This window comes from Ascaphus truei, chromosome 6 (genome assembly GCF_040206685.1).
Source record: "Ascaphus truei isolate aAscTru1 chromosome 6, aAscTru1.hap1, whole genome shotgun sequence".
Taxonomy (NCBI): domain Eukaryota; kingdom Metazoa; phylum Chordata; class Amphibia; order Anura; family Ascaphidae; genus Ascaphus; species Ascaphus truei.
Genome location: NC_134488.1, coordinates 113,540,891 through 113,552,757, shown reverse-complemented (window position 1 = coordinate 113,552,757; position 11,867 = coordinate 113,540,891). Strand labels below are relative to the sequence as shown.

General features: G+C 48.0%; 1 protein-coding gene across 1 annotated transcript in view; it reads left to right on the top strand.

Annotated features, from left to right (window-relative positions):
• Positions 1-3,592: 3,592 nt before the first annotated feature.
• Positions 3,593-11,867, top strand: part of SLC2A1 (solute carrier family 2 member 1) — a 213,579-nt gene continuing 205,304 nt past the window's right edge. The window contains exon 1 of the mRNA XM_075605800.1: positions 3,593-3,812. Coding sequence (XP_075461915.1) covers positions 3,729-3,812 — 84 coding nt within the window. The 5' untranslated portion in view covers positions 3,593-3,728. The remainder of the gene's footprint in view (positions 3,813-11,867) is intronic.

The following is an 11,867-nucleotide window of genomic DNA, read 5'->3' as shown; positions in this document are numbered from 1 at the left end:
TGGGAAGGGGGGTGGAGGTGGTGAGGAGGTGGTGGGAAGTTGTAAGGGGGGAGTGAAGGGAAGGTGAAGGGGGCGTGAAGGTGGGGGTGGAGGGGAGGTGAAGGGGGGGGGTGGAGGGGAGGTGAAGGGTGGGGGTGGAGGGGAGGTGAAGGGTGGGGGTGGAGGGGAGGTGAAGGGTGGGGGTGGAGGGGAGGTGAAGGGTGGGGGTGGAGGGGAGGTGAAGGGTGGGGGTGGAGGGGAGGTGAAGGGTGGGTGGAGGGGAGGTGAAGGGGGGGTGGAGGGGAGGTGAAGGGGGGGTGGAGGGGAGGTGAAGGGGGGGGTGGAGGGGAGGTGAAGGGGGGGTGGAGGGGAGGTGAAGGGGGGGGGTGGAGGGGAGGTGAAGGGGGTGTGGAGGGGAGGTGAAGGGGGGTGGACGGGAGGTGGAAAGGAAGTGGAGTGAGGGGAGGTGAGGGGTGGGTGAGGGGAGGTGAAGGGGGGTGAGGGGAGGTGAAGGGGGGTGAGGGGAGGTGAAGGGGGGGTGAGGGGAGGTGAAGGCCGCTCCCTCACCCGTCCGGCCGCTCACTCACCCGTCCGGCAGCTCCCTCACCCGTCCGGCCGCTCCCACGTGTATCTGAGGCGGGAGGCAGCTTGTTGTGGCCGCTCCCCCGCTGTGTCCCGGGCGCTCGCTCGCTCCGCTGACTGTAGCGGCGCCGGGGGGGGGGGGAGGGGGAGGTGATTTGAAGGGGGGTGAGGGTTGGGTGAAGGGGGGTGAGGGGTGGGTGAAGGCCGCTCACTCACCCGTCCGGCCGCTCCCACGTGGAACTGAGGCGGGAGGCAGCTTGTTGTGGCCGCTCCCCCGCTGTGTCCCGGGCGCTCGCTCGCTCCGCTGACTGTAGCGGCGCCGGGGGGGGGGGGGGGGAGGTGATTTGAAGGGGGGTGAGGGTTGGGTGAAGGGGGGTGAGGGGTGGGTGAAGGCCGCTCACTCACCCGTCCGGCCGCTCCCACGTGGAACTGAGGCGGGAGGCAGCTTGTTGTGGCCGCTCCCCCGCTGTGTCCCGGGCACTCGCTCCTCCGCTGACTGTAGCGGCGCCGGGGGGGAGGGGGGGGGGGGGGTTGAAAGCGCGGGACACACGGGGAGAGGAGGAGGTGCGCGCGGGTATGTGAGCCCCCCCCTCCCCGGGTTATACATGCTGCTAATGTACACCCCCCCCTACTGTGTGTGTGTGTGTGTGTCCCTGTGTGTGTGTGTGTGGTGTGTGTGTCCGTGTCCGTGTGTGTCCGTGTGTCCGTGTGTGTGTCCGTGTGTCCCCGTGTGTGTGTGTGTGTGTGTGTGTGTGTGTGTCCCTGTGTGTGTCCCTGTGTGTGTCCCTGTGTGTGTCCCTGTGTGTGTGTTTGTGTCCCTGTGTGTCCTTTGGGCCGTCACTCCGCCTCAGGCCAATGAGAGGTGTGCGGGGGCGGCCCAAGGGACCAATGAGATTTCCCCTAGGGACACCGGACATCCAGCAGGCAGGCATGCATGCATGCAGGCAGGCAAACATACAGTGCTTTCACTAATATAGTATAAGATATACAGAGGAGTGACTACAAAGGGAATATTCTGCAAAGCAGATAGTGAGAACAGAGCACATGAAGTTGTGAAGTTAGCCAGTAAAAGGCAGAAAGGAGAATTGATCACTGGCAGATGTTTATTGAGATGAGCTACAGTATGTGTTTGTACAGGAGGTGGTTAAGGAATAGGAACTGAATGAGGGTGGCAGAAAAAATGGAAAGGGAGAGAAATACAGCAAAACACTGAGAAATTCATATGGAGCATGAAAGGGAACATCTGAGGGAGATAGGTAGCCTGTCCAAATTAAAGAGAGAGGGGGAGAGAGCACTTAATATCAAGGGAGGGGAAGGTAATACAGAGAGGAGAGAAATATTGAGATACAGTACATCGAAATATAAAAGAAGAAAAATATATAGATATTTAGAACAGGGGAGATTATGGGGAAATAGAAGAGAGAAATAGAGAGCAAAAGAGGGGACATATTAAAAATATAGGGAGAGAGAAATACAGAGTAAAAGGTGTAGGAGAGAATACAAGTGTAAATCTTATTCAGGTGAAGAGAGTGAGGACATAGTATGTGAGAAACATTGAAAGAAACAGACAGAGAAGGTGAAATAAATACAGAGGGAAGCAGAGAGCTAATACACAGGGAAGCAGAGAGCTAATACAGAGGGAAGCGGAGAGATAATACAGAGGGAAGCAGAGAGATAATACAGAGGGAAGCAGAGAGATAATACAGAGGGAAGCGGAGAGATAATAGAGGGAAGTAGAGAGCTAATACACAGGGAAGCAGAGAGATAATACAGAGGGAAGCAGAGAGATAATACAGAGGGAAGCGGAGAGATAATACAGAGGGAAGCAGAGAGATAATACAGAGGGAAGCAGAGACAATACAGAGGGAAGCAGAGACAATACAGAGAGAAGCAGAGAGATAATACAGAGGGAAGCAGAGAGATAATAAAGAGGGAAGTAGAGATAATACAGAGGGAAGCGGAGAGATAATACAGAGGGAACCGGAGAGATAATACAGAGGGAAGCGGAGAGATCATACACAGGAAAGCGGAGAGATAATACAGAGGGAAGCAGAGAGATAATACAGAGGGAAGCAGAGAGATAATACACAGGGAAGCGGAGAGATCATACACAGGGAAGCAGAGAGATAATACAGAGGGAAGTGGAGAGATAATACAGAGGGAAGTAGAGAGATAATACAGAGGGAAGTAGAGAGATAATAAAGAGGGAAGTAGAGAGATAATACAGAGGGAAGTAGAGACAATACAGAGGGAAGCAGAGAGATAATACTGAGGGAAGCAGAGAGATAATACAGAGGGAAGCAGAGAGATAATACAGAGGGAAGCAGAGAGATAATACAGAGGGAAGCAGAGAGATAATACAGAGGGAAGCAGAGAGATAATACAGAGGGAAGTAGAGAGATAATACAGAGGGAAGTAGAGAGATAATACAGAGAGAAGCGGAGAGATAATACAGAGGGAAGCGGAGAGATAATACAGAGGGAAGTAGAGACAATACAGAGGGAAGCAGAGAGATAATAAAGAGAGAAGTAGAGACAATACAGAGGGAAGCAGAGACAATACAGAGGGAAGCAGAGAGACAATACAGAGGAAGCAGAGAGATAATAAAGAGAAAAGTAGAGATAATACAGAGGGAAGTAGAGAGATAATACACAGGGAAGCAGAGATAATACAGAGAGAAGTAGAAAGATAATACAGAGGGAAGCAGAGAGATCATACACAGGGAAGTAGCAATAATAAGGGGAAATAGAGAGAGATTACAAGAGATAACAAGGGGAGAAAGACAGAGTGAATGGAAATTGATACAAAGGAAGAGAGAGAAACCAAGAATGAGTCGAAATAGAAGCACAGAGGAAATGGAAATACAGTAGAGAGGAAGAGAGTCAGATGATTAAATAGAGAAGAGACGATGTACGGAAAGCGGGAGAGATAATCACAGAGAATAAGAGATGTGGTGTAGAGGGAGGAGGAGGGAAATAAAGGGAGGGGTACGAAGTAAAGGAGGGGGAGAGGGAATGTCATTGGGAAGAGGCGAGAGGCAGGCACAGGGAATAAGCAGTGTGGAGGGACCACAGAGTGAGGGGAAGCATACAGAGATATAGGGGGGTACAGGAGGGTGCTCACCTGCAGCAGGAGGGATCCCAGCGTCTCACCAGCATTTCCCAAAGATGCAGCCTGAAGAAAAGGAGTCCACCTCCAAGCCAGCAGCCGACGAGAGCACCAGCCTGGTGCATGGGCCCGCAGAGAGCAAGGTAAGGGCTGCTGTCCTCACCCTGCTGTCACAACTGTGCTGCAGCAGCACCTCCATTAATAACAAGGTGTGATCCCTTCACTATTAGAGGGGCCAGCAGCATCCCTTCTGGTAGCAAAGGGGTCAAATAGTCTGTAACCTTCCACTGCAATTTAACCATACACTGTTGGACTGACCTGCTGTGCACGGGTCACAACTAAAGTCTTTGCAGTCTGCCATGTGAACTGAAACACTGACAATATGCTGTAGGTTTCACCCCAGGTGTGGCTGCACAGGGCTGAGCAGGGCCATACGAATGTTATAGATTGCTGTATTGTGACTTTGTATAGAGGTGTCTAGAATAATCTATAGACCCCCTTCCCAGACTAACATCTCCTGGTTTAATCCTGGGGCAGCTCCGTGGACAAATCACGTAATCTCCCTGTGCCTCAGGCAGCAAAACTCAGCACCTAGAGCAGCGACTCGCTGTGCCTGCAGAACTCTATGTGCAGTGCTGTGTGCGCTGCCAGAACTCTATGTGCAGTGCTGTGTGCGCTGCCAGAACTCTATGTGCAGTGCTGTGTGCGCTGCCAGAACTCTATGTGCAGTGCTGTGTGCGCTGCCAGAACTCTATGTGCAGTGCTGTGTGCGCTGCCAGAACTCTATGTGCAGTGCTGTGTGCGCTGCCAGAACTCTATGTGCAGTGCTGTGTGCGCTGCCAGAACTCTATGTGCAGTGCTGTGTGCGCTGCCAGAACTCTATGTGCAGTGCTGTGTGCGCTGCCAGAACTCTATGTGCAGTGCTGTGTGCGCTGCCAGAACTCTATGTGCAGTGCTGTGTGCGCTGCCAGAACTCTATGTGCAGTGCTGTGTGCGCTGCCAGAACTCTATGTGCAGTGCTGTGTGCGCTGCCAGAACTCTATGTGCAGTGCTGTGTGCACTGCCAGTACAGAAGAAAAATAATGAATATTGTACAAAAAAAAAAAATGCCTTCAGATGTAAGAAACGCTTAAATCAATTTCAATAGGATCCCCTTCCTCTGATAAATATGTCTCTGGGTTTCTTATGTCCAAAATTTGACATTAAATGAATATGTTTTTTTTTTTCATCCTGCCTCTCTTGGCCTCAATGTATAAAACCTACAAATACATATATTTTGTCCAATATACGACCGCTTCCAATTTTGTGGATATGAGGTGTATCAGATTGTACATCTCGGCCCATCATACAGTACCTTTCTTAGCATCACAACCTGACAGATCTGACGTGGTGTAAAATAACCCCAGCGGTCTGCATCAGATGTATGAGACGCGTTAATATTTCATGCAGCCACAAATTCACAACAAAACTTGCTACAAAATGAGCTTGTTTGAGTTGATACATAAACCTCTGTGTTTCCACCTTAGCAAGAATTCAAACTCAGCCTGGTTAGTATATCTATTTACAGGCACAGTGATAGTATAGTACAGGGGTGCTCAGGATTAGAGTGCAGCCCCTGTTGTAGTGAATGGAGACACGTACAGTACAGTAGTAGTAAATGTAGGTGTGGTTTGCTGTTGATATTCCATAATATCATGTTACCCAAGAAGGATGTCGGGCTTTTGGTACCCCCCTAACATGAGTAATCGGCTCTTCCAATAATAATTAAAGCTTTTTCACAGCACTTTTATATATTTCTATTTTGGGCTGATTCCCCTTCTCAATTGATACCACATTTCTATCACATCTGTATCAAATCTTTGGGTACAGTTAAGCCTACGATGTGACTTGTACCTGCCAATGAACACCATGTTTTATTCTTCTGTATTCTACTGTTCATATGCCAGCAAATAAGAATACAAACCAGGACTGGGTTACACTGTTGACCTGCAGTAGGTCAGTAGGAATGTGATGGGAACATGAGTATTATTATTATTATTATTATTTTTTTAGTAATTTTCTCTCAATATGAACAATCAGAGCAATACATTCCCAAATCATACAGCAAATAATATGACTTGTGAGCACATGCACATCCCAGACAGGTCTGCAACCCTGCTTTTAACTATTATTCCCTAGCATGCAGAGCTTCCACTGCAGCAAGGAATTCTGGGAAATGACATGCAAATTAGCACACAGTGTCACCTTTTGCTGCAAATTCATTTTGAAATGGAGCCCTATAAGCTTATGTCTGTTGCACTACACAGCTTTTCAACACAGGCTGGTTTAAAGTGCATTGTCAGTAAGCCTGCTCACAGACAGCTGTTTTCACCTTTTGGGTCTCAAAAATGTGACACTGGTTATATAGGCTTTGCAATTTGAAGCAGGGATTGGTTTCAACCACAACTTAAATAAGTTATTGTGGGTAAAAAAAAGTGACAAAAACCTTCCACTGTATAGCATACAACTAATGAAAATATGACTTGTGGGCGCATTCACATGTTTCAGACGGGTCTGCAACCCTGCTTTTCACCATTATCGCTCTTTTTTTTAACAATCATAATTTATTTAAGGTGTGGTCAAATTCTACAGTATATGATATTCCTGTAACGGCTCTACATAGCTCTTGTGCTAATGCATTCCTTTTTGCCTAGTGGTAACAACTTTAACTCTTTCCCTTGTGTTATTTCTTCTGCCTCTGGTACAGAAATCACATTGGTGTTGCTACAGTAAATGTGGAGTGATTGAGTTTCTACATTTACAAAGTGCAGGGGGGTTACTGATCTGGATGCAAAGGGTCTGATCAGGGCCGGTTCAAGGGTATTTGACGCACTAGGCAAATCTTCAGTCATGCGCTACCACCCCCACATCCCCCCCCCCACCACCAAAATGTCTGAATCTTTTGTGCGTTGGCTGGACTTGCCCCGTCCTGATACAGTCCTCTCTCTTCCACCCTTTCATTCTCATTCCCTCACCACCATTTCATCCTCTCACCCCCGTTAATCCCCTCTTCATCCTCTCTCACCCCTTCATCCTCTCTCACACACCCACCCTCAGTTAATATTCCTTACCTGGATGTAGAGGTACTCCCCTGGCACTGTAAGTTCTCACCCAGGCAAGAGGCCAGAGCGTTTATTTATTTATAATATGTTTTACAAGGAAGTAATACATTGAGAGTTACCTCTCGTTTTCAAGTATGTCCTGGGCACAGAGTTAAGATGACAAATAATACATGGTTACAAATACATAGTTACATAAGTGAACAGGGTATATATCATATACAGGTACAAGACATTGCGTTGGGGCATCCTCTGCCACAGTCTCCATCGCCCTCCTCTGCAGTGCACACGTCCTCCTCCGCTCTGTGACTGCCCTACTCCCGGCTCCCCGTGAGTCACGCTGCCGCCATCACCTTCCTCATTCTCTGCCCCCCCCCTTGCACAAAAAAAAAGTATATATTTCTAGATGACATTTAATATTTACTCAAAGCAGAAGTCCACCCTGGCTCCGGTGTCTCCCTGCTTCCAGAGATACATACCGGGAAATGTACCACTAATACTACCATGAATTTCAATAACCTGCATCATGCGGGCCCAGAGAACACTGCAACAGATGATGTAGCAGCTTTCTATTGGCTGGCATAACACGGGAGATTTAAACTGCCATTTTGTTGCCGCTTGGAGGGGACGTACCGGCAGTGGCGGATTTCCCGTTGGGCCCGAGCCTAGGGTGGCAAAATTTGGGGACGGCCCAAATGTCCACCCCTATATACTTTTGCTGTGCTCTCGGGCCTATCAGGCTTGATGGGAAGTCATTTAGCTGTTGCTTACCTGCCGTCCTGCTTCTCCTTCTGAACCACAGCATTTAATGACGCAGCGGACGTCACCAACGTGGCGTCACGGCTTCTCGTTGCCATGGTAACGCGACATTGCAGCGTCAAATGATGTTGTGTCACCATGGCAATGTGACGCCATGTGACGTCCCATTGGTGATGTCTGCAATGTCATTTGATAGTGTGGTTCAGAAGGAGGGGGCAGCAGGTAAGGAGGCAGCCGTGAAAGCTGTGCTTAGAGGCGCTGTACTGGCGCTATCTATACAGTTCTGTGTCTCGGGACCTGGAGATGAAATCAATGCCATTCAGCGCTGGTGACCCCCTGTTTAAAAAACAAAACACAATTGAGCAGGGGGACTGCTGCTTTTGATGTATGACCTTCAGAAGGCCATAAAGATTACTGTGCAGCTTGACAATCAATATCATAACCAGTCTGGTCTGATAGTGGAAAGGATTAAATACACACACACACACACACACACACACACACACACACACACACACACACACACACACACACACACACACACACACACACACACACACACACACACACACACACACACACACAACACAATACTCTTCAGCTGAAATACACTACATGCTGCATATTAAATTGTACTACATTTCAAAGTAAATGTTTACTCAATTACATTTTCAGCATGAATATTGTTTATTGTGTCTGTGATTCATCTTCCACTTTATATTGGAATTGACTCGTATACTGTAACTTATCTAATACATTATCTGCAAAACGGCTTCTTGTTCACTCTGTGCCCTTCCTCCCCCCCCACCACCGTACCACGCTGTGGAATATGTTGGTGCTTTACAAATAAAGGATAACATTTACACTGAGCTATCGGTATTATTCATTGTATTATACCAAAAATTACAGGTACAGCAGGGGTGCTCAACTCCAGTCGTCCAGGGCCACCAACAGGTCAGGTTTAAAGGATATCCCTGCTTCAGCACAGGTGGGTCAGCCATTGACTGAGCCATTGATTGAGCCACCTGTGCTGAAGCAGGGGTACCCTTAAACCCTGACTTGTTGGTGGCTCTTGAGGACTGGAGTTGGCCACCACCGAGGTAGAGCAGCAAGGCTAGGAGGAGCCGGTTTTTATAGATCACTTGGGAGCTCCTTCTGGCCTTGATTAAATCCCACGAGTGCCCAGGGTTTGCATATCCGTAAGGCTGAGATTATAGTCCGTACAGGCAGAATCCCTACGAGGCCGCCCCTAGTGTGCGCGCACACAACGGAGCGCAACGGCTCGACCGCGTTTTGAAAAGACGGGAAAAAAAGTGTATTTTCAAGCAACGGCCGCGTCACGTGAGCGGTTCAGCCAATCACGGTGAACCAGCCTGGTGACGCGTCTGCCACGCCTCCGCCACGCCTCCCCAATCTGCCCAGGACATACTTGAATACGAAGAGGTAGCACTCAATGCATTACTTCATGGTAAAACATTTTATAAATAAAATCGCTCGAAGCTGAATTCACCCATCGCTCGGGCGAGAGGCGCGTGCGACAGTGTGCGTGTGTGCGCATGCGCGCCAGCGTGGACTATAATCTCAGGCTAAGAAGGCACGGGACCAAGCTCCTGAAAAAGTGCATTTGACTTCAGGCCCTTGACAGATGTGAGAAACGTGTTACTCGTGAGTATCATTTTGATACAAATCAGTAGTTACACTTCTTATGCAGATCACTAGTCAGAATAGATAACTAAAACGTAAGCTCTTCGGGGCAGGGACTCCTTTTCCTAATGTTACTTTTATGCCTCGAGCGCTTATTCCCATGATGATATTATTACTGTATGTCATGTGTATAACTGCTGTGAAGTGAATAAGAAATGAAAAGAGAACTCTTCCCGAGCTCCTTCTACTGTATAACCACGTCCCACATTGCAAGTTGACGCATGAGAGACACGAAGGTTTAGATCAGGGGTGGCGCAAACTGGCGGGCGCAACATTTTCGGGGGGGGCAGCATTTACACAGGCCCCGCGCTCTTCCCCAAAGCATTTAAATTAAATGACGGGGGAGCGTGCGAGGCCTCTGTATGCCTCATTGACCTTGGCATGGCAACGCGAAGTCAGATGACGCCGGAAAAAAGGTAAGAGAGGAGCAGGGAGGGGGGTACGAGCAGTGGGGCAGAGCAGGCAGGGGGGGCGCAAGCAATGGGGGAGAGCAGGTGGGGGGGCGCGAGCAATGGGGGTAAGCAGGCATGGGGGTGCAGACTAAAAAGTTTGCACACCCCTGCTCTAGATGCACAAAGGGTGCTAGGTTTTAGCACGCCTCAGCTAACCTTTTTTTTATATGGGAGTGAAGGTGTGCTAATATAGTATTTTGCACCCTTTTGTGGATTTGGGCCAAAGTACCTTTTGCATTGATACTGTATGTTCAAAATGTATCAGTGTCAATGTAACAGAAATACAGCATTGAACTTGATGCACAGCCGCCTGAGCTGTTACGCCAGCATGTAATCTCAATGTGTATGTTATTGCAAAATAATAGATCCACATTGCATTGTTTCTACCACACGCCTAGTCCTAGTGATTTAGGTTAACCAATTCATATAACATAAGCAGCTGACTTGCTGAGAATCCAGCAGTCCGAGGTAACAGGGGTTAACTGAAGCATTTAAACTGACTCAAACCAGTTTAAAGCTTCCATATATGATCCTCGGGATGTAGACACTTATCTGTTTCCATGGTAACAGTGACGAGATAGGAACACATTAAAGCTGGAAAATTGTATCCTGATTACAATGCACGACCCCATTGTCGGCCGAAGTGGCCTGCGGCATATTGCTGTGTAATTCACTAATACTAATAGCACTAAGGCAAATTAGCAGATAACCCAATCTAAAAATCATTACAAACCGGATTATTTTCTAATTATCAGATTACATGTCCAAGGAAATTGGCATTTGCACTGTCAGGGGCCTATTCTAGTAGCTTCGATAACTCACTTATCGACAGTTTTGGGCACTTCTCGAGCAAGTTTGTATGTGTAACGGTTAATAACCGCTAAGGTAATGAAGGGGTTAGTGGCCAGTAGTTAGTTTTATTTATTTTAACGTTGCTGCTCATGGAAGACGAATAGGACGGAGATAGGGCGGCCTTCATCCTGGGAGGGGTAAGTACAACTTTAATTTACTATATGTTGGCTGAGTACTGTTTTATTTTTAATGGGAAAATCAGCTATTATCCAGATCTGGATAATAGGGATTTTGCCCATTACTGTACTGTATGTGTTGAGAGGGAGGAGATGGGGGTAGAGGGGGTGGGTAGTAGGGTGCCCATTCATTGCTATTGGGGTTATCTTTGCTCCCATTGAGGGCATAGGTAACCACACTGGCAATCAATGGGTGTATTGGCTAGTATCGGTATTTGCATTGTATTTTGATGTTTATTGGTGGTAGAGGGGGTGGGTGAAGGGGGGCTGTAACAGGGGAGTTATCCCTGTTCAGGTAATGTGCCTCTAATCCAGCAGTGTGGTGGTTAACTGCTGGTAGTCAATTAACAAACACCACCTGCCTGATTAGATTGCTTAGAAAAGCCTGTCTTTTGAGACAGGAAGTGAGACTCCTTAGCTGACACCTGAGCTGAACTTGGAGACAGAGCAGAGATTCCTTACTCCACAACTGGGCTGAACCAAGGAAGGACAGATGTCTTGAGCGACAAGCTGACCACAAGACAATGGGGACAAGATTCTAACCTGGAGCCTGACATTTCCTGTGCACACAAGGGTGCGGTTCCAAGAGAGCAGAGAAGCTTCCCCTACAGCAGCCCAGCTAACAGATAAGACTTTCATTTATAATACTTTTTATATCTGTTCATTTCATGCTATATGTTTGGGGCTGGGAGACATGCTTATCTAAAGGGAGTTGTGGAATGCATAGTATTTCACTAGAAATACTCCCAAGTGAATAGAAGCTTTGTTTACCCTTGTTTGGATGGTTTCCTGATGTTAAGGAAACAGGCGCAATAAAAGCCTTATTTAATTTCACCATAACCAGCCTCCCTTGCATACCTCTGTGAGCGTCCGCCAACAGGGTCGTTGCCCTGGGGTAGGTGGTTAGGGCTCTCGGGTGGGTAGGGGGTGGGGTTAACCCATTCATTACCGTTACGGTAGTACTCCTGCCGCAACCTTACCAGTAGGCCTAAGCCCCTACCCTGGGGCAACTAAGCCCTTCACTAACCACCTCTACACCAACAAACCAGGTACTCTAGTTTAACCCATTTATTACCTTAGCGGCTAGCCAATAAGGTAATGAAGCTGCTTTTATTTTATTTTAATAACACAGTATTAAAGCAGGGGTTTCCAGAGCT